Source organism: Dermacentor albipictus, chromosome 1 (assembly GCF_038994185.2).
Source record: "Dermacentor albipictus isolate Rhodes 1998 colony chromosome 1, USDA_Dalb.pri_finalv2, whole genome shotgun sequence".
NCBI lineage: Eukaryota > Metazoa > Arthropoda > Arachnida > Ixodida > Ixodidae > Dermacentor > Dermacentor albipictus.
Window position 1 is genome coordinate 366906095 of NC_091821.1, and position 23559 is coordinate 366929653.

A 23559-nucleotide genomic window follows, 5' to 3' on the forward strand; every position below is an offset into this window, starting at 1 on the left:
CACTACGACTTGGCGATCCTCAGGCGTCGTCGCATCCTCGGTTCGTGAGGTCATTGAGGGCGGCGCACTTTGATGTGACTCCGATGCAGGTTGTGCTCGTGGAAGTGTAGGCCACTCTTCAGGAGGTGAGAGTGTTGCCCCAGTCTTCGTTTTCGCACTGTCGGACACTGGAAGGACTAAGAGTTGGAGTGTATGCACTGACTCAGATCACCGCTTTTCGACTAAGGTCAACGTCTTCAGCCGTGCTATTAAGCAATGAGCCACCCTCGAAGTTGGGCAGCGTAAGGTGATTTCGATAACTTCGCCGCTTGTCGCGTCTTCGTCGGAGGCGATGATGGGGCCAGGAAACGCACGTTGCGAAAAGTTCGCACAATTTACGACGCCAAAGCACAATATCAGACATTCGTAGCGCAAAAAAAAAAATCTTATCTAAAGAACGAAATCCCATGCAGTCACACAAACTTTTTCTTATGCATGACAGTGCCTCACGGCTGGCCATCGCGGCGGAGATCCTCGCTATCATGACAATCGCTATCACCAGGGGCGGGCGACCGAACACTGGCCAATGAGGAAATGTTAAGTATAAGCGAAGTTTTGTGAATATGGGCCAAGGTCTGCATCAACCACAACATCCCACGTGGTACACGCATGGCTAATATATACCGCAGCACGCAGTCAGCACGCTGAAACAGTCGCGGTGGCGCAATTTACTCCTCATAACTTGCTCTTTAGCACTATACGACGAGGTCACTGAACGTCGGCGTCGGTGGCGATGGCGTCGAACATGGCCAACGCGACGCTGCGGACCCCATCGTAGATTCAAGCTGTATACAGCTCCCAGCGCATTTGTCTAGAGCGCAGGTATGCACTACATACGTGCGTTCGTGCCGTCTACAGTAAAGTGCTGGTTCGGGACTTCATACTTCATCCCCGCTTTTCGTGGTTTTCTCTTTGGTCAACGACATCAACGCGACGAGCTCAGGGAGTCGCAAAGAAACAAAGATACCAGAGGCTTTGATTGTGGCCTCACGTGACACGCCAGCTAAGCGGCTGTCGTGGCTGGACAGAGGGCGGCCGCCTGCGAAACGCATCGCTTGCTGAGGATGTCTCGAGTCTCTCGACCCGTCGACCGTCACTACATAGACGGCGCAAACAAACGGAATCTTACAACGATCCCGTATTCTAAAGAAACTGCGATCTGTTTTGCAACCACCCAAATTCACGATCTCTTGGCGCTCGTTCGTCCAGTCACACATTGCGTTCTAATCATTGTCCCATTACCCGCCTTGAGCAGTGCCCACAATACGTAAACAATATTTCGTAATGGGCAGGCAAGCGCCACCGTTGCACCGAAGAAAACGCGTACGAACGGCAACGCCGGGAAACCGTCGCACAGACACACCCGCGGCAGTGGCGACCCTCCCTGACCTGCCAGGAGCTCCACTTCCAGTGCCGGCCCCTGTTTTTCTCGGCGCAGAGAGCCGCCGCGCCCTAGGACGCGCACGCGCTAGGTGCCGCAGGCACCGCTTCGCCTTCTCTTCCGCCCCTTGCATGGCGCTCGCGTGCAAAGTTGACGAGGCTGTAATTCCGCCTTGCGCGTGGCAGCAACGACGCACAGTGACGCAGGCGAGCGGCCTAATGAGCCGCCGTGCCCTCTCTCGAGTGCACGAGGGACGTAACGCTCGCGAGGCTGCTAACCCTATATACCGAACCTCGGCGAGCCGTCGCGCCAGGCACAGCGCACACTCGACGAGCTTGAAAGCTGCAACGCGCTTCATCCACGCTCGGGACTTCCGCTATACGTCGCGTCGCGAGAAAAGGGGAAGTTCGCACCGCACGTGGAGCCCACCGCGAGAGTCGGCCGACCTGGCTCGCGGTCTCCCCCCTGAGCGTCGAGCGGCGGCTTCCGTGCTCGAATAAGCGCATTGTCCCACACGCGCGACCTCCGGCGGCCCCACGGGGCTCTGAAATAAAGAGTGAGGCGCCTCGGGGCCAGCACTATCTGAGCTAGCCGCATGTGACCTCTGGGCGAGCGAGTGCGCGCAAGCGAGCCGAGACCTCCCGGCTTCTTTGGAGACGAAGGCGATGAAAAGGCGACCTCAGTTCCTGGACCGTGGAGTGTGTTTACACCGGAGATCAGCGCGCCGCTTCCTGCCTCCTACGCGGCCACCGCCGCAAAATTGCGACCGGCGTTATTCGCCCGCATATACAGACGAGAGGCACGAAGCGCGCTGCGCGGTCCCTCGAAGGAAGTGCGCCCGGTCCTCGCTCCTTTTGAATCGGCAGTCACGGCTCGTTATAGCGTGTGCCGTTCGTGAATGCCTCGCTACACATGCGGGATGAAATGTGCCGCGTTGCCGACGACCTTCCTCCGAAACGCCGCCGCCCTATTTTCGGATTGCACATAAGTTGGCAATCGACGTGTATGCTGGCGCGCTAAGGGCTTTGTGTGGGCCATCGCGATGTAGTCATGGATACTGCGATTGGATGCACCGATACAAGAAGGGCTCACATAGCGATGCAACGGTTCTTGTCCGTCCGGTGTATAGGAAGTCGTATCATATCGCGTGTTCGCGTTCGAAGTTGTATACACAGCAACAGCGGCAGTCGTCCTTGCTTTTCAAAAAAAAAAAAAAACTGCACGTGGGCAGGTGGAGGCCGATAGGGCGAGAAGGCGGCAGCGGTGCACAAAAGCAAAAGCTGACGCTTCGACGAGAACGAGTTGTGGAAGGTGATGATAACTGAATTTGGCCTCTTGGCTCTCGCCGGCTCGCCTTGACTTGACTGGTTGTGCAGAGCTACGTGGAATGGTAACACTGCAAAAACATCCGACGTGCGAGGTATTATGTTTAAAACCGCATCCCTGAAAAAATGTATTAAAATATCCAGGGTCCGTATTCACAAAACTTCCTGCACTAGAGTAGCTTGTAAGAAAAAAAAGCAGTTGCGGATCGTGATAACGAATGTACCGTGTTATTTGCATATTTCTTCCACTTTGTTATGAACGAAAATTTTCCTAAGTCAATAGCCGTCAATTTTGAGACACGTTTCCGGCTCGATCGGCAAACGTAAAGCCGACCTAACCTCGTATTTGCGAAATAAAATCTCGGGGCGGCTTTCACAAAATTTCTCGTCTCGCAGCTTCCGCCAACAATATATGTCCAGCATCAGAGTTTGCCTACATTTGCTCCTACCCATATTTTAAAAAAAAGAAGAAGAAAAGAAAGCGTTCTTACGCTAGAAGTGCTTGCAAGAGCTGATTCAAACCTATCGTGATGAGGGTATTGTCCGCCGGCTGGCCAATGGGAAACAGCACGTACGAACAAAAACCTTTGTGAATTCGAGCCCGTGTTGGCTAAATGAGGTCGGGCTCCCCCGCTGGAGACACTGTAAATGTCTCGCTCAGGGCTAGGCCCCTTAAATATATTTCCCCGCAGAAACAGAAACATCAGAGCAAGGGTCGAATATTGCCTTAATTTGTACAACACGAGAAAGTTGAATCGCTCCTATCCGCTCCTTCTTCCTGTCCGGCTTGTTCAAGAGCTGGGCCCACGTATAGTCTTCCCCTTCCCAATGACTGACCAAGGCTGTGTGCTACGTTGCTTTGCTGATCTGAAGAGAAGAGGCATGCTCAGCAGGACATGGCAAGTTAATGTGCGCACGAACCACATTCGAGGCTTCGCAACCCACTCACAATCGGTCATAAAGGCTAGTTTTCTTCAATAAATACGAAGGCGCACTCCTAGCTCTGCATCTCAAGCGCACGAGACCACTATCGTAAGAGTTCCTCGTCTGCGAAATGTCAAACGTCTAACCGACTCGGGCTCTCGAGTCGGTTAGACGTTAGACATTTCGGCGCTGCAAAGGGCAGTCACATAGCAAGTGACGGCCTCTTCACAAACACAAACGTTGCAGTAAGTACTGTCCGCCACCGCCATCGGATGTTGAATACGCCGGATCGCTTCAGATCATCGAACCTGAGCAGCACTGGACTCCCCACTCTAGGTCAGTCCTTGGGAGCCAGGCCACCCGTGAGCCCTTCTGCCGCAACCCTTCTACTTCTGAACATTGTGATGACCGCACTGAGCTAGCGGTGTTCAGTGCCCACTGCAGATACGTTCTCGACACTCCACCGTTTACTCACTCCACCTTCCCGTCCACCATTTCTGTGAGCATTGGTGAACGCAAAACTCCAGCGGCCGATAAAAGTTTATTGCCGTGCTAAGAAATATGGCATAGCTCTCAGTGCAGGGAAACGGGGCGTCCCCGCAGCAGCTGAAGCGGCAGACGCGAAGGTGGCCAGCGCCGCAGATGAGTGCCCGGCCGACCATCGCCTCGCGCCCAGCGCGGCTGCATCCACCGTGGGGCCGACCGGTTTCGCAGCGCAAGGAGGCGTCCTTGTTTCCCGCCCGCGGCCCCGATGGTCGGATGCGAGCGGCTCGCCTGGCCTCGTGGCCCATCTGCTCCGCGTCTCCGGGCGGCCGCCGCCGACGTCTCCGCGTTGTCCCCCCCACAACATCGCCGGCTGCTCGCGCTTGTGCGGCGACGTTGCGCAACGCCCACGCCTGCTTCTGCGCGGAATGCGTGTCGCCATTATGCGTGTCCCCGTCGTTTTGGCCCGCCGATGGTCGTGTTCCGGGCGCGCGCTTCCATCGGAAGGACGCCGCGGCAGAAAAAGCGGAGGAGCACTGGACCGCTGGCGCTGGCCGCTCGATGTGGGGAAGCGGGCTGACAGGCGACGCAGAAAGCGATCGCTCGTTCGTGTGCGTGCATGCCTATATAGTATGGTGCCACTCGCCTCCCACAGCATGGTCTTTTCCTCACATTTGAGCTGTTTGTTAGCCACGTTGAAACATTAGCGCACATTTAGTCATTTATTTAGTTAGCTAGTTGTTAGTACGTTGGTTTGTCATTTATTGGTCAGCTAGTTGGGTTGGTTGGTTAGTTAGTTAGTTAGTTAGTTAGTTAGTTAGTTAGTTAGTTAGTTAGTTAGTTAGTTAGTTAGTTAGTTAGTTAGTTAGTTAGTTAGTTAGTTAGTTAGTTAGTTAGTTAGTTAGTTAGTTAGTTAGTTAGTTAGTTAGTTAGTTACTAATTTGCATTCGTATATAACCTATATCCTATATAGCTCAAGGGCCGTATTCATATTTAAAGCTCTTACGCTAGAATTGCTCCTAAGATACAATTTGAGCCAATCCTGATGCTGGACATGCTATAGTACGCGAATATCAAAGTGCACTCGCAAACGTAAAGCTTTGTGAATTCGGTCCCATTTTCTTCGAGACGCACGGACGTTACACAAGCGATTGAGTTTAATACGCACACGCTTGCACAGCGGCAGCTGCAAAAAAATGTATTAAAACGTTGTCACCTAATCGGTCACTTCGTTGCCTCTGTCCGGATGCGAAAACAGGAGATCGACCGCGTTTCGTGCCGTTACCTCGTCTAACGGCCGCCGTCAACTAGCAGAAACGTTCGTTCTTCGTTACGGGCTGGACAATGGACCCGTGAAATACCGCTATTCGCTGTCCTCATACTGATCATCGGGGCAGCCAAGGCGCTGCTCCAGTTCATCGATTGCACGCACCCGTAGTTGGCGTGGCTGACTCTTATCACTCGCTTTGTTGCGCGCTAGCTGCCATTATGCTCCGCCTTTGCTCCGTTTAATCGCACCGTCTCATCTGCTCTATTTACCTAGTGGAGGGTAGCGAGATGGACGTTATTAGGCTAATATCCCCATCTTTCCTCTCCCCATGTTTGCTCTTTTTCTGTCCCCGTAGTGGATCTGGGAGCAGTCCTTTCTTCGTTTCTTGCTGAACCACTCAATAAGAAGCGTTGCACTGGGATCGCTGTTAGAGGAGCGGGGCCTTAGCGAAGCGAGGCACATTTGTTGGCACGCATGCAGCTTTTTTTTTTTTCTCACGTATCGAGTGATTTAACCCTTCTTCGAAATGACAAATCGGCAGGATATAGCTCCCTCACGTCAATGAGGCTGCATTATGTGCCGCCCGTTTCGGGAAGTAGACGTCACGCGTTCCGATAATTGCGCGTTCCGTTTCCGCTGTGTGAGAGAACCACCGAGTAGGCCTTTGCTTCGAAGTCATATTAATTATTTTATTTCTGTCTCATATCACCGACGACGCCAATTTGAGTGTATACGATGCTGACCGTTCTCGCGGAAGCCAATGACCATGGTTCCGCTATCTCGTCTTTTACTGGGCGCAGCGAAACACGATTAAGCGTTGTTGCATTTTGTAAACCTGCACATCTGAGCGGCCACCAGTGACCGCATCACCCTTGCCTTTGCGCCTTCCACAGTATACCTGCACACTCTTCTCTTCCTCTTTTTCTCTCTATTTAAAATATACTATTTACGCAGACTTGTGCCTTCCTATATTCAACAGCGCAGGACATGCTAAGCACGTTTGCCGAGATTGTGATTGGCAAATATTATACACACGAAAGCAATGGTTTTGTCTGATAACTGCTGACCATAAATGGCAATTGACTGATTGACTCGAGGGGTTTTCTGTTCCAACGTCACTGTGGCTATGGAGATCTAGACGCTGTGGCGGAGGGCTTCGAACTAATTTTGATCAGCTGGGGTTCTTTAACGTGCAGTAGAATCTAAGTATATACACGAGCGTTGTTGCACTCCGCACACATCGGAATGCGGCAGAGCCGTGGCAGGGGGGCGAGCCCGTGACCTCGTGCTCAGCAGCGGAATTACACAGCCACTGAGACACCTCGACGGGCGCCTGTTGAGGCGTTCTATACGCTGAAATGCGGCGCACTGATTTTTTTTAAAGTCAACGCCATTATAGAGGCCAATTTCACTTATTGTTTATTGATTGGCCCGATATCATCGAAAATGAGCTACAGAAAAGCCGGCTACCCAAATGTCAGATATGATAACACGAGCACAGTAGAGGAAGAATAGAAAATCAGAAAGTGAAGAAGGAAAGTAACATAATTTCGAAGTTAGTTAATACCTGTGCACTCAGCAATCAAATCAAGCCAGTTAGGCCGGGCGTTCCTCTATGCCTAAGCGCTCCTTCAGGCAACGACGCCGCAAAGTTCAGAAATGAGGACGTTGCGCTGACGATGCTGGGCCTCTCTCTGTGTGAGCCGGAATTGCTCTTAAACCTCTCCTTCCTGGTTTCGGCGTCGGCTTACTGCAGCCTACTTTTTAGAACTCGGTATTTTCTGCAAACTCCGGTGCGATATTTGTCTTGCAGCGCCCGGCGATTGTAACGATTGGCAAAAATTATCTAACGCCGACACCTCAAAGTGTGATTTAACATCTAATTGCTCGTTTTCTAGCAATATCTGGCTCATCTAGCTAAACTCTCTCTCTCCGCTCTCAGGGCATCTTCAGGACGAACTACATTGTACGACTACACGCGTATACAAACAAGTCGCAGCCCCGTTAAGTGGACGGACCCTTCCGATACTCTATACATAGACCGCACAATTCTGTTTGGCCTTCTGAAACAAAGTACTCAACTTGACGGATAACAAAAAGAAGGCTACACTTACGTATCAAAATAGCACGCTCTGGCTGCCACTACTTTTTCTCCGCCGTTAACGGCAGTTCTACAAGTAAATTTTGCCGCAAAATAAACACTAAGCAAGGCCCGAAACGTGTTTCCCCATAGTTGAGCACGTGAAAAAGAAGTTGCTATCATCCAGCGCAAACGCAGCACGTGTCTTCTCCTGCGAGTCGGGTGTCGAGAAACGCTATACCGGAAGTTTTCTGGAGTCGCAAGCTGGCATGCACCGCTGCCCCACAGCGCGGACGAAAGTGTCTGCGCAACGTCTTCCGTCAGACGCCGCGTACGTTCGCAGACACGTATACGCACGCCACCTCGTACAGCCCCTTGCGCGAGCCTTTCTCGCATGCACTTCGCGGCGCGTGAGAGCTAAGTGTCACGCCGAAAAAAAAGATGAAAAAAAAATTTGGGTCCCTCCGCGCATGTTGCTCACGCCCGTCGGTCACGACCGGCGGCAGGGCCGGATGACAGAGACGGCGCGCAGTGGAGGCGTCGGCGCGTACAAACACGCGCGCGACGGAGAGGCACGCCGCCACACAACAGCCGCTGCCTTTGTGCCCCGCAGCGGGCGCATCGCCGGAGCTCGCGGTGGTGGAGGCGCGCCGCGGTGAGGACGAGCGCTTTTGGTTGTGCGCGCGCGCTGCTCCCGGAAGTAGCGGGAGCGCGGCCCGAAAACAGGGACCTGACTGCTCGGTTGTGTCACAGTTGCGGCACATCCGAGATTATTTTTGTTTCCGCGGGCGCCCTGCTGTGTACACGCGCTTCCTGCGACGCGAACAGCCCGCGACCGCCGACCGCCTTGGCGGCATTGTGTACGTCACGCTGCTCTGTTCGGGCACGAGAAATTAGGCGCGTAAACGTATAACGCACGTACATCCTTTTCATTTTTGCCGCATTCTTGATGTTCTGTTTACTTGTGATCGCAAGTAGTACTTATAAAGTTTGCACACCTGGTTCGTGGAGCTTCTCGTCTGAAGCATCTCGTGCGTCATATGCGCCTCCGAGATGCGTGAGGTGTGTAATTACGCAAAATGTTACTAGCGATATCGAGCTGTACTTGGTGTTCACACTCGCTTGTGCCATCTTGTCGGAAGCCACTTGCGTGTCGTATGCTTAAAGACGGGAGAAATGAAAGTAGGCAAGAAAAAGACTCAGAGGTGTGCATCGTAACCTCGGGGGCAACAGCTGCCATTGGCCGAATACAAGCTAGATGGCACTCCAGTACGCCGTCGCAGCTGCACAGGCTTCAGCAAGGAGCGATGACCTGAAGCGCCATCGTGTGAAAGAGAGACATGGAGTTGCTATCGTGAGTCCTTTCAGTCAGTTTAATGAATATCGTTTTAACTGAAAGAGAGAGAGAGAGATTAACAGAAACGCATGTATCTACAGAGAAAGAAGTGCAGACAAATAAGCGCAAAGCCACCTTCGAATATCCAGCTTCTCAGTACAAGAGGGCGTGTATCGCTTAAATCACCAAGACGTGACAACACAGAATGTGTGAAAGTGCTCGGTTAAAAGAGGGTTGGCTGAGCATGAGGCTCAGGTCTGACGATGACGAAGTAGTGAATCGTGCTATTGGAAAAAAATGATGCCGAAGATGAAGACATATAGAGATTAATAGAAGAAGGAGATAAATAAAGATATAGAATACATAGAGAGGAAGACATATAGCCTAATTTGTGCACGTATATCTCCGTCTGGGAGAATTTGAGCGTCGTCGACAAGAAGGACCAGTTAATGTATATTCACAAATTTCTGGCATAAGGCGTGATATAACAAAATAAAATATGGTTTGTTTGCTGCAAAGTGCAGCTCATTCCCCCGGGGCATGTATTTACGCTGTTGGCAATGTATAGTCTGAAAAAGACAAAAGTATGCTGATGTGACGTAGCTTAGGTATACGACATCAGAAGTCTCAAAGCCAACCTACAACTAAGACGAATACGTATAGCACATAGAAGCGAAAATGCACCACCGACACTGCAACAGCAGGCGTATTTGTCAACATAAATGTTAAATGCACTAGCAAAAAAGAAGCGATCCTGAGAAGGCCTATAATGTAGAAACTGTAAATGACGTTGGGCCTTGGGGAATTTCATATACCGTCGGACATTCCGCAAGGAATGTCCGACGGTATATGAAAGGCTGACCTGTATATGTGAACGTGGTTGGTTGCTCTTCGAATGGCTCAAAATGAAACGCTCCAATCTTGCGAGACCAAATTACGGGGACAAATATGAATCGATGGTTCCGAAATGGTCACGAACAGACGATTGGCCAACTTCCACAACGGGAACTAAAAGTGCGCTAAAAAATGTCCGCGCCGCGCTGTTTTGTTCCCCTCGAAAGGCGTCGTCTTTCTGCGTTCGACGGTGAAGCGCGTTCAACGTCGGGCAGCCCAAAAGAGAGAGAGACAAAAAAATTATAAAGTCCGCCGAAGAGAGCCGCAACGAAACCGTCATCAAACTCGCGCCGAGAGTCGAGAGTCGCTATAATTGTCCCAGCCTCGTTCCAGCTCATTTCCCCGTTTCGAGTCCGCGCTATTCCGCGCGACGATGGGGCCGGCGCGATTGCGGGCGCGGCCTGGTTCGAAGCACGAGAAACCATCGCGTTTTGCGCCGTTCGCGGGATAGACGTGTATACGACTCCGTGGAAGGGCGGTGCGCGGGCAGCAGCGCAGCTATAGCTCCCCATCTCGCAGGCCCATCCATTTCGGTGGTCGCGCCCGCCTTTATCGTGTCGCGAGCGAGCGCCCGCCTTTTGTTTCTTACAACTGGAGCTCGGCGTGCCGGCCGCTCGCGTGAAACTGGTTCGCCTCTCCGGGGCCGATGCGCGTCGCGCGCGCGCTGTTGTCTCCCTAACGAGCTGACCTGCTGCCGCGGCTTGATTGAGGCTCCACGCAAGTTGCGGGCGTCCGCCACGTTATGCCGCCGCCGCCGCTATACGTCAGCCTGTGGAAACAGTGCCCCGCGGGTGTCTCTTCACGTGCACGCCAATTACCGTGACAAAGAGCGCATTCAAGGGTAACGCAGGGGACGTCCAGCTCTTCTTCTTCTTCGACGGCAAGGAGTCGCGCACACAACGTCGGCCGCACAGGAGGCGTCGCTATTCGACGGCTCGCGATCCCTCGGGAAGAGCTTTCCTGCACGGCTTAAGAACTAGAGCGCCGCTCGCCCTGTCTCGCTCGTTCGTGCTGCGTATGAGCCGGAGGGCCTCATTTTATGTCTTTGTATGCGAGGATTTTCGCGATCACTGTCTCAGTCGAAGAGCCCTTGCAACCAGACGTCGAACGCCTATAGTTGTACGCCGTGCGTGTGCGTACGCGACGCGGTCCCCACGATAGTACCTGTCTTCGACCATCGCACTCCGCTCGATCCAGCCCGATTTGAAGTTGCATATAGTAGAAGGCGGACACTTCACTTTTAAGAAAACCTCTAAAAAGACCGAAGGAAAGAAAGATTAAATCGCATTTGAATTAGCAGACAGTCCAAGCGGCGCTCTCAGCCATTTCTACATACTATAATGCCAGTTGACCGAGTCCGGTTTCACTTAGTATGTCCGCTTCTCTCCACGTCTGACCGCGATCGGCCTGGGTGATAGTGCTGCAGACCCGACGCATGCAGTGTTCCGAGATAGTCGATACAGCTGGAGCAATAGAGCTGGTCAGGCGCGGGAGACGAAGAAACGAAACGTATATACAGTGGCAAAGAACGGGATAGAACCGGTGCTCCGGACTTTTATCCGGGTTCCTTTTCGTTGGTGCATCTTTTTTTTTAAAAAGCAAACATCCATTTTTACCGCTGAAATATCTTAAAGTGATGCTAGAAAGTCGATGTTCGTTTATGCAAAACTTCCTGATCTCGTCGTTTCATTCATTGAAGTCACGGTAGGTACGACGTGTTAGCTTCGCTGTTTGGATTGCAGTGCTCAGGCACAGTTTCACTGACAGTGATCGCCAACCGTTCATTACCTCGATGCCACAAGCTTCGCAAAGGTATCTTGCGGAGGTATCAGCTTCCTTTATGAATCGCGCGTTTAAAAGGTAAAATATTGAAGTACACCTCGTATTCAAAGGGAGATGGAGGAGTGACGGGGATGCCGGGGGCAATAAAATATATATCCAACGCTGCCCCATGGGTTGCGTCCCACTCGAACCCTATAAAAAAAAGCAGCCACAATGAAAGGCTTTTCGCATCACTACACAACACACTCCGTTTATGATGCTCAGCGGGGCGTGGACCATGTGGGAGGCGATGGGTTCGCTTTGTGTGCGGATTATCGCGACGAAACGCTTTTGAAGTGGCGAAGAGCACACATATGCGAGAGCGCGTCGCCGTCGCACACTGCCTCGCACACGGCGGCCACCCGAACAAGCGCCAATTCATCATCGCCATTACGCGAACCAGAGGAGTGCTGCGCCTTTGTGTGCAGTCGTTGCAAACCAAGGCCACGGCGCCGCTTGTATTCAAATTGCATTCCAGGTCAACAAGATGCTATCGGCCCATCGAGACGAGCCGCACGTCCGACGCCAGCCATCATCATGCGCGGGCAGCAAGCAGTGCGATCGTATCTGCCCCACGCAGAGCCGGGCAATAACTGCCCACTGGAACCTTTCTCTCGCCGTCCCATACGAAACTCACGGCGAGCATGTGACCGGCGAAGGAGGGAGCAGTCTGGACATGCTCGGCCGCGACTTTCGCAAGCTCTCCCTTTCTGAAACCCAGCCGGGCCTTCGCAACGTCATTGTTTAATCGCGCGTGCGGCGGCGCGGGGCTATCTCGAATTGACCCGCTTAGGCGACGGCCGGCCGGCTATATATCCCTTTGTGCACCATCTCCCGGCGCGGTGGACAGTCCAACGCTGCGGTGACCGACCCGCGAGCATCGTACCTATCGCATGCCTGGCCCGCCACACGGCCGCGTTTGTGACAATGAAGCGTCTTTGTCGGACACACACATCTCTCTCTCTCTCTCTCTCCCCTCTGCCTCATTTCCCGCACGACTTCGGCACCATTCGTGGTCCCTTCCTACATCAGCCTCTCTTCTCCCTCTCCTTTTCCATTCTTTCTTTTCTCGATCGACGTTCACAGCGGAGAAGAGAGGAGAAATCAGGTCTCTGGCGGCACCGACCGCGGCCTTTGAAGGCCCGAGCGATCGAGCGAACGCGCGCCGGCGCGGCGCGGCGTCACGCCGTTATTACGCGCGCCGTTGCGATCATTCGTCAGCGAGGTGGTTGGTCTCCCCCTCGAGATCGCGAGTCGTGGAGAATGGGCGCCGGCCCTGAGACGTCATCGTGGTCCGGGCGGGCGCCGGTGTGACAGGTTCGCGCAATGCTCGAAAAGTGGCGTCCTCCATCTTGCCACCCCTGCTTCGGTGCAGCAGCGGGCTGTGGGCACACGTCCCTGGACCTGGGGGACACGCATGGCCGGCGCTTTGTCGCTGTCCAATACCCGCCGGCGTGGAGCGAGCGAGGTGCGAAAGTGTCATTCGGGCCGCAGCCAGCTGAGCTCGTTGAAAACGCGAACGTGGAATCTGACCCGCATTCCGAGTTGCGGGTCTCCAGAACAGCCTTCTCCGCGCGCTCGTGCGCCAGGCCTGCTTTGGGTCTCAGGTGCTGTAGCGATGTCGATGTTGGAAACAGCGCTGTGCTTTGCAAGCGCGTCGTGCATCGCTTTTGTTTGTCGCGTGGGAAAAGCGTCTGTCGCGCTGCATGCTTCCCCGGGTGCCACAATGGGAAAGATAGTGTACTGAAATGTCACCACTCGAAGGTTGTGCATTCTGTTAAGAATATTGCTACGATGAAATGATTTATTTACGGAGGATGATCGAACAGTGCGGCGACCAGTGCTTCTCCATCGTTCTCGTCCTCTTCTCTGTCTGTGTTCCTATATACGCACGTATGTGTACTCTACGGACTCTATGCGTGACGTCTTCATTTATTTCGTCCGTGCGACCAACCGTGCCCGTCTACTCGGAGGCAACATCTCTCATCATGCATGCAAGGAAAAATAACGCTAAGAACGCGAGTAATTCGCAATGGCTCATGGATCCGTAAGATCCTGTTTTTTTTTGTTTTTTTGTTCGCGTTTGTGGAAAAACCTTCGTTTCTTCCTGTTCACTAAGTCTTGGCAGCCATCGACTGGGCACGTGCCCAATTTCACGTTCTCGATCAGGCCAAATTTCGGCTCTTGGCCGCTCACCTTGGGACCGTTTCTTAATTAACGGAAGCCTTCGCACTCAAAATACATCGCTTATTTTTTTTTATTTTTTTTTTTGACGGCACACAACACAGCTGATTCATGAGCGGCAGACGTCGTGACACGGGAAGTCGCATAACGATCTTTCATTTTACCAGGTACCAAGTACCAGGTGCGAAGAAACCACTTCCCTCCTGCAGAGACTACACAAGAATAGTTTAATACGACAGAAACCTGCTACCGACAGTTCACACAGTCCTTAATTATTGTCAACGGTCGCCGCTGAAGAGCGTAAAGACATTTAAGGAACATGGAGACTGAAAAGCGGCTTTATCGACTGGTTCTCATGTCCAGTCACTGGATGCCAGGCTGCCAACTATCATCGACGAAGTCGTCTCCATGTTTACGCGTACAAGCCCCGCCGTTAATTAAAAGCGTGGTGTGAAACAAATATTTGAATCCGGGAGAACACGAGATCTCTTAAAAGAAAAAGTAACTGTATTAAAGGCACAGCCGTTATTACGGCACACATTCTATATATATATATATATATATATATATATATATATATATATATATACTTTGTTCGGACAGCTGGAGGCTAGGGAACCCTGCGAAGAAGCGAAAAAAGTACCCTGGCTACGTACGTGCCAGGGGACTTAGTTTTCGCACCTCCACGAGGGTTCAGTGCATCGCATTGCGCCCGTAGGTCAACCGCGCTTCATCATCAGAGCTGAAGCAAAGCAATAGCTGAAAACGGCGGCACTGCGTTTCCTTCGTAGATGTCGCTAATGGGTTTGCTTCAGCATGCAGTACATGAGAAATGACTGCAGGAGAGCTACTGGCATTCCCGCATGCCAAAAAAAAGAAGGAAAGAAAGATGAAAAGGAACAAAAAGAGACGACGAGAAGAAAAAAGGAAAACGCCTTCGTCGTTATGCGAAAGCGAGTTGGGCTGTGCCCAGATTTCGGTCTGATTAAATAGCGCGCACTTAGGCGCCATAAAGAAAAGGCCGTCAAGACGCCGACACTCGACGGCAGCCGGAGGGAGGGAAAGATGGAATCTATACGCTTGCCGGGGACGACGTCGTGGGTTGACCAGCAGCCGCTGCCGCCAACGGCATCGGGCGTTCTTGAGGTCGACCCACTATTACAAAGAGAGAAAAAAATAATAATACTGATATAAAATGTGCACACGCTTGCGACACTTCCAGTGCGAATAGCCAACACTTGCAACGTCAAAATAAATAAATTAATTAATCAAACACACAAAAAAAGAGAGAGAAAAAACCCACGAAACTGCCGTCTATGCTCTTTGCACATGTACCCCACTTTCGCCGTGCAATTCCGGAATAACTCACAGCACCGGCAGAGGGATGAATGCATGTATCGTGCGGTTTTCAGGTACCTAAATACTGAAATATCGCACATAGCTTACAGAGGCACGCGGGCATGCCTATGTATTTAAATTCTGAAATGTCGACTTGTGGATACGTTAAGGCCTTGAGGAAATAAGTGCAGACATGCTGGCGACATGCACACTTGCGTATAGCTTCGTTCAGCAGAAGGAAGGCGGCAGAAACGCGACCGCGAACTCGAACTGTTTATACGCCCGCCCACGAAACTTTCCGGAATGTGGGAATCGCGTCAAAGCGCAAGTATTTCGCCACTTGCTCATGCAGCCAGCATTTAAGAGGAAGCTTTAGCTCGGGGGTAACTCCGATTTGCTTATTCAAATACATGTAGAATGCAGAAGTGCTTTTACGAGACAATCGCTCGACGGATTCGAATGAAATTTGTTTGTTGCATTTGAGGGAGGAATTTATATATACATATAGCAACTTTGGGAAGCAGAATATTGAGTAAGGAACTCGAACTCTTTGGGAATAATTACCAACAAGTGGAAAGTTAGAAAAAGAACGTAGAAGCAGGGAGTTTGCAAATCCACAACTCTGCTCCAAAGACAGATATCGCAATTCCGTAAACTGCGCCTGTTAGAGAATCTCAAGTGGACAAATTCTATTTGTGAGTTTACTGCAGCTTACGTAAAATAGTTATGATGTCTACAAAAATAATGCAAAAGTGTTATTCGGAAATAAATGGTATGCTTCAACAATATCAGTCTTGTTCGCGTTAGATGCATTATTATAGGTTTGCAAAATCGCGGTATCGTTTTTGTTGCCGAGTTGCAGAGCTATTTTGATACTCGAGTATAAGGAAAGTTGCCAATTTTCAAACACCTTTCTAAAGAACACTGACGGCAAAAAACAAAATGCCTTTAGTATAGTTACTAGATTTTAATTTCTTTTTTCTTTTAATTGCAACTTGCCTTATCAAAATCGGCGCAGTGGTTGCAGTGAAAACCAATTTTCCACTCCCATGTATTTATATCAAAGCTGCCGCGCTACAGCTTCTTCTTACGAACTGCACTGCCTAGGCCTCGCGCTCAACTGCAGATTGCGGATCTCATCAGTTGCATGCAGGTTGCGCGCAATTAGGCCACGAAATGTCTGAACTTTCTCGCAGGTTTCGCACCCATTAGTGTTTCGCGAGCACGTGTCTCTTGTCGCGCTTGTCACTCGCCACTCGTGCGCGTTTGAGGCCGACCGCACGTATCGTTCCGCAAGCGTGCGGGCTTTTTCGCCACGCTGACCGGCAGACCTTGCCTTCGTAGACGCGCCGCGAAAGAAGCGCCAAGCGGCTGGTCACTTTCACAACAACCGCCTCGCCAAGCCACTGGCAGACGCTCTCGCTCGTCGCCGAATTAAAGCAGCTGATTTGCATTGGAGGCTTCTCCCCTTCCCCTCGGCCGATTCCCTGCCATTACGTCCTCTGCGCCGAGGTACACACACACGCACGCACGCACGCCGAACCGCTCCCTGGCGTCTCGAAGGCCCGCGCCGCCACCGTCGACCGGCCAGGTTGCGGAGGAGAACGGGCCCTTGAAGCCGTTCTCGGCGGGAGCCGCTCGGCGAAACAGGTTACCTGACCAGCGGGGCCGCGCTCGGCAGACCCGCTCCGTAGTTTCGTGTTTGTACACGCGGTAGTTTTTTGTCGGCCGCCGCCGAGCCAGTCCGCCTACGGAGGGAGAAAACCGTTACTGACCGAACACGCGCGCGCGTTGCTTGCTTGTTTGACTCGCAGCGCTTCCAAGACAGCTGCTGCTGCTGCCACCGGTTGACTGAACTGCTGGGTACTCCGGCAGGGTCAGGGGAAAAAAAAAAAACATAACGGGGTCGTACGCCCGTTTTACGTGACGAAAGTTTGCAAACTGACGACACTGCCGAAGAAGGACGCGAATTCGGTCATCAGCACGCGCACTGAGCACAAGCCTGCCGCTGCTCCTGCACGGCCGTCGACTCGGTACAACCGTCTTAATTTTCGTCGACGCGCGCGCGCGCTCCCTCCTATATATGCTTTCGAGACAGTTTTGTTGTGGGAACACGTCGAGGGCGCCAGAAGTGGGCGCGCAGCCGTGTCGGATTGCCGAGCGCGGCTGCCGCGTGTGCGAACGAGTGTGACGCGAGTGCAAACAGCTCGAGGAGTGCGCGACGGGATGACGGGTTTTCGGCCGACCCTCCCGGAGCTCCCAGCACCGCGAACCGGCGAAGATTCTTGGCACTCCACGCTCCTGGAAAGCGGCGGGAGCGCAAATGACGCGTTAGTTTGCTGCAGAGAGAGAGAAGCAGGCAGCAGAGCAGTGAAGCGTTGAAGCGTTGACACGTCCGTGTCTGTGGTTTCTGGGTTACACGCCCTTCGAGCGCGTGGCCGGCTGCCGTCGCTTGACGCGCGACCGCGAGCGGCAGGCGCGAGTGCCAGAGAGCACTCCTGCCGCTCGCTTCCCGAGCAAACCTGTGCATGCATGTAATGGGGCGGTGTTCGTGCAAACCGAGGAAGAAAGAGCAGCGGACAGTTCCAAGTTCGCGGTCACGAGTCAACGTGCTAGAGCACGAGCCTTATTAGGGCTCGAGCACGACATTATTCTCCTTTATGTCCTTTGTAGCGAGTCAACGTCCGATGTTTATGCGATATTCTTAATTCACCGTTTTCTGAAGATTACTCGCCACCTATTCTGAAACTCCACTGTGCGCATGCGGTCGCACACGACAGCCAAGAGTTCTGATCTAGAAGAAAGAAAGAAAGAAAGAAAGAAAGAAAGAAAGAAAGAAAGAAAGAAAGAAAGAAAGAAAGAAAGAAAGAAAGAGAGAAAGAAAGAAAGAAAGAAAGAAAGAAAGAAAGAAAGAAAGAAAGAAAGAAAGAAAGAAAGAAAGAAAGAAAGAAAGAAAGAAAGAAAGAAAGAAAGACTGTGCTCAGCTGGGGTCGTTGTGTATTTCAGTTGCTAGACGATATGCAAGACAGTGAAATTGTAGTTTGCAGTGGGTCTACCATGACGTCTTGAGACAAGCTTCCGCCGGAGGGCCAAATTTGATATTCAGAGTGCGTTTGGGTTAGTAGTTGGAGTAGTATCAACAAACGCCATAAAGCCCTCGCTCTCGCTGGCAAGAAATAGGTAGACAATTTAAAAAGTAGCCAACGAGCTAGCAACGACAGCAATTAACAAATAGCCTCTCCAAACTAAACTAAAATATGCTCCGGAGCTTTTGATGGGGCGTAAATAAATGTTATTATTCATTTGTCTTTTTTATTCTGCTGTTCTTTTGAACATACATGCATGTATCCGCTCTAATCACGTTACTGGCCCGAAAAAAAAAGTAGACCTTTAAGCTGTGTTAGAAGAGTAAGACATCGCAATCAATGACTTAATTATACAGCGTTTGTTTAATCAAGATGTTGTTACGTATGCGATGCACAACTCAAGAGAGCACGAAAGGGCAGCTATAGGTGTTTTACCTATAGTATACATATGCTCCGCACACCATGACAACACCAAAACGCGTATCACGTGGGCAAGAAGGCGGCACAGCGTATCTGCGCTTCGCTTGATCGGCGATGGCCGTCTATACGAGTTTTTACCCGCCCCGAAACCTTGAAGCCGGTCTGTAGGCGCATATATTTTATATCCACTCCGTCTCCTCACCCATATAGGCCGCCATCGCTGCGTTCCCTTCCCCGAAGGGGCGCTTTATAAAAGGCTGCCTCGATGGCATTGACTCCGATAGGCCCCCATTGCGGTGGCGCCGCTGCCCCAACGGGTCAATCACGACACAGGCATCGATGACGGCCATGGGCGTCGCCAGGTGTGCCGTCCCTTAATCACGACCGCAACTCTGCGGGCGTCCATCGGGTCCGGCCGTTTGGTTCGTCCGCTCGGATCGCGAGAGAGATGTGGGAGTCGCCGCGCCATGGGTGGTAATTGCGGGTTGCCAGCGAGAGCGCGCTGCGACGACATTGAGCTGCCGGCGGGAAACAGTGTTTCAACATCGGCAGCAAAAGTGCGTGCTCGATGGGACCCACCTTCGTCCGATCGCGGGCAATAGAAACGGGCGGCCCTATGTTATTATAGGACAAACATCTGTGCAAGGATATTGAGACAATTGAGATTAGTCTCACTCCATCCAGCCCCTCATACCACTCTTCCTTTTTTTCCTCGTGGGAGCTTCTATATTGCGCATCAGCCACTGAAGACAACGGCTAATGTCACGATAATACAGTTTGGGCTCAACGTTGTGACTAAATTAACCTACGACGGTTGCGGCAAGAAGCTTGATTACAAAGCTGTCGGTACCAGCGTGTAGCGGCTTTCCGTGCCACTGGCCGTAATGAGCACACACTTCTCGTTGCATTGCGACCGGACGACGGTTACTATTTGGCACCCGTTAGCCAACGCGGTTGAAAGTGAGCAATGCCTGTGCCTATGTTCTCGCGCTTTTTAGCCCTTATTCCGAGAAGCTTTTTTTTTTTTTTTGTAATAAGAACCCTGCTTACTAGCCGAACTACAAGAAAAGAACAACTCTCCGTGATTTGTTCGCTTGAATATTCAGTAGATAGAAAGCCTTGTCTCGATACGTTGTGCATTTAGCCCATCACTACGACCGTAATAGCAATGAGCTAAATTTGTTTGCAACGCGCATGATATGCTGCGCATGCCTTCACTGTTGACTCTTCGGACAGCGGGCGGAAACATTTTTACACCAGCAATTGGTCAGTTCATTTGTCGTGTACTTGCTGTCATCGTAGCGTACTGGTTTGCTTCTTTTGTGTTGGTTTTTTTCCACATCGCTCCTCTGTTTCGTGCTCTTCAGGCTATATGCAGAAAGACAAAGAAAGTGACAAGAGCTGCATATATAGGGCAGCAAACCAGGTGCAAACTGGTTATCCTCCCTGCATCTTTCCTTTCTTTTTTATCTCGCTATCTCTCTGTGCACATAAACCTCGACGACCGTCTCATTATGGTCACTGTCTCAGTATGCCGCGCTTCTTCTACGGTGCGTCGATCACCGAAACAATTATCCGGAAACAAACCACGGGTCTTCGTGGAGCTCGAGAAGCGCACGAACGAACGAACCGCACGCTCATCCCGCGTCCTGCGCAGCCCGTATTCATTATTTCAGTTCCCCGACACTGAAGCACCGACGACGCTCCTCGTCCCTCGGTCGGCGTCCTCGAGCACGGCACCGCGATGAACGAGCGAAATGAGCGTCGCACACGCTGGTCCAGTGAAGGGGCGCGGGAGTGCGTCAACGCGCCCGCGTTTCCACGCTGCCGCCGATAATCCTCTCCTGGGACGAGCGCGCGCTCGCGCGCGCTAGAAAACGTGCGCGGCCATCTCCTTCGCACGCGTGCAAACTATGGCGCGCATGTCTAATGGTCAAGCCATGGGCGGTGCAGCAAGGACATTAGAGTCTGCGAAAGAAAGGGGCTACCTTGGAAGACGACTGCAGAAGCCCCGCGCGGCCCGGCCATTAATCTGCCGACTCGTCTTTGCTCTTCTTATACACTTACTTCAAGCTGCAGTCGTCCCATGCATGCAGGCATTCGTCGCCGTCAACGCTTCGTGACTCTCCTGCCGGCAGCCTGCAAAACGTCTCGCGTGTCTGCAGTCGTGCGGGGAGGCGAGCCTGCGCGACCGCCTTCCGTGTTTGTTATTCCGAACACCTGCTCCTCGTTCCCGTGTTTTTCTTTACGCCGTTTATGTTCTGCTGCCAGTTGTTTATTATTGGCACTTCCTTCGTCTAACAGACAGGGCGGAACTCTCGAAAAAAAGAAAAGGAAACCACCTGCCGATGTTGCGCGGGGGGGCTTCTCGCGTAATATTTCTACTGCCTCTGCACCTGCTGTCTGGATCTCTCCTCTCATCTTCCCCTTACGTGCCATCCAGTGAGTCCTGTGTTGCGTTGCTTGGCGCTCTTACGGTTGAAGAACGTTGTCCGTGGGAAAAAGTCGAGCGGTCGCGCACGCAAGCACACCCGAGCTGTGAGTGAGCGAGCGAACGAAAAAAAGTATATATATTTCGCGCAAGAAGAAATTATAAACCTTCAACAATGACGGGCGCTTCGGTGAGTCAGGAACAACAGGCGCAGTGGATAAAAATGTAGTTAAGACAAAGGGCACAGCTTCTATACTCTCGCTTGGTATGCGCATAATATACATATATTTCACACAAACCTTTTGTTTCTTTTCCTCTTTCCTTCATTATACGGGTTCCCACCGACAATTACATTAGGCATTTTACATAGTTCTTTTCTTTTTCCCCTAATTTTCACGTTGGACGGGGATGGCAGATTCACTTTTCCTTCCCGCGATGCGGCTATGCCGCGTAGTGCTGGCCGCCGGCGCGGAGAAAGTGTTCGCCAGGAGGGAAGGCGTCGAAATTGCTATACGCCTCGTTTTCTGTGTTCCCGTGGATCTCTAGCTACGCAGCGCTGCCACTTTCATGTGTACAGGTGTGTGTAATATATATATATATATATATATATATATATATATATATATATATATATATATATATATATATATATATATATATATATATATATATATATATATATATATATATATATATATATATATATATATATATATATATATATATATATATATATATATATATATGGGGGGGGGGTCGTCATGAGACAACAAGTAGGCCACTCTCCGGGCATCAGGCCACGGGTGTGCACACAGACGGCGAGTTCGCTTGGCTCTCTGCTGAATCTGAGTCGACGCACTCCCCACAACACACACACATACACAAACACACATGCACGTACTTGCATGCACGTAAAACATGTTTCCTTTTGTCTTAGGGCGCCACACGGTCTACACGCTGCTCAATGAGCCGAGCTGCATGCTTACAGAGCCGGCCTGCAGCACTCCCCCCCACCCACCCCGCTAATGCTGCTCGCGCGCAAGGATTTCATTTTTCTACTTCGCGCTAACGGTTTCCGTGGTCGTCGTCCCCCAGCGTCACAAGCGCGTCCAGTTCGAGCTATCCCACGGCTCTATCTTCACGGCACTTCTTTTCTCTTTCTCTCTCTGTGATTTCCCGAGCAGTTCCCGAGGTTCGATCGGCAGTCGCACTTTCAGAAGCTGGCTCGCGACGTGAAAGTCGTTTCGTTTTCGAACACCTTCCTCGTTGTACCGACGAGCACTGCTTCATCGATGAAGAAGAAAGAAAGAAAAGAAGAGAAACCGCGGATTGAAAAAGCGAGCGGTGGGAATCGCAAAACAGGAAACCACAAGAGTGAGCGACGAGGCGCCTCAAAATAGCGCCGTCGAAGCGCCGCAAACGGCTCCGCAGACGTCGTTATACGGCGCGAGGAACAAAGTGTTTCCAACTTTTGACGTTGGAAACAGTTCGCCTTCGATCGGTCGCGGACAAAATGAGACTCCTTTTTTTTTTTTTCACGAAGCAAGATCCTTATATACATATATATTTTTTTCCTTCTACCTCTACTTCATATTTTGAATAAGAAGGAACCATGAGGACGTTCTCCTTGCCGTAAGATGGAAAAAAGAAATGCGACTCAAAAATGGTGTACACGCGAATCGCGGAAGGCGACAGTGATTCCCGCAGCTGCTACACAGCGAGTTCGCGATGTGGTTCGCGTGTGGAATGCACCTCCTCGGGGGCGGTGGCGCGTGGGATTTGGAAGATGAAGAAGAAGAAGAAGAAGAAACGCTACACTTTTCCTGGTTCCCACGTGTCTCATATTTGTAGGCTAGAAACAAGCGGGGCACATAATGACGCGTGTGTACAAAAAGCATCACAATAATGGTACACATGCGATGGCTTGTGAAGACTGGTGGTACAAAGCTTGTACGCGCACTGCGCGTCTCGTGCATGTGGCGTGTACAGCCGCTAGAAAACTTTGCGTCCGTCTCTCACCTTTTTTTTTTTTTTTCTCGGCTTCTTATTCGTCTTCACGAGAATCGGGAAGTCCGCGCGGCGGCCTCGATGGGTAACGCGGATCGCAGGGAAACTTCGCATTACTACCCCCCCTCAAAAAAGTCCATGTTTTCTCACCAGCGAACACGGCATGCTCATTACCATACGCATATTATCATATGCGTGCCTGTGTACATACACGGATGCCTCCTCCGTCGCTCCGCTACCGTTTGCTCGGGAGACTCGCGCGCGTGCTCTGGGCGGGATTTATAAGAAACGCGCGACTGCGGTGCATTGGCAGCCACGCAGATATTCCTGTAGCCACTTTCCTCCTGTATGTATAACGGTGGCCTTGTTTCTACAAGCTCGACAAAAAAAAAAAAAAGATCGCGCGAGCATTTGCCTCTGAGACGAGAAACGGAGTTTCAGTATACCGTTCGTCCGGTTTCTCCAGCCTCGATCAGTTTGTGTATGCGTGCGTGCGGTGCTTAGCGAAAGCCCTTTATACGATCATGCAGATGGCGGCAG

At 51.5% G+C, this 23559-nt stretch overlaps 2 protein-coding genes across 2 annotated transcripts in view; one reads left to right on the forward strand and one right to left on the reverse strand.

Moving 5' to 3' along the window:
- The window catches only part of LOC135906942 (uncharacterized), a 125732-nt gene extending 105062 nt beyond the window's left edge, over window positions 1-20670 (reverse strand). Inside the window, exon 1 of the mRNA XM_070531873.1 lies at window positions 20649-20670. Coding sequence (XP_070387974.1) covers window positions 20649-20669 — 21 coding nt within the window. The 5' untranslated portion in view covers window position 20670. The remainder of the gene's footprint in view (window positions 1-20648) is intronic.
- Window positions 1-23559, forward strand: part of RhoGEF64C (Rho guanine nucleotide exchange factor at 64C) — a 164983-nt gene that overhangs the window by 50961 nt on the left and 90463 nt on the right. The gene's annotated exons all lie outside the window — the stretch shown is intronic.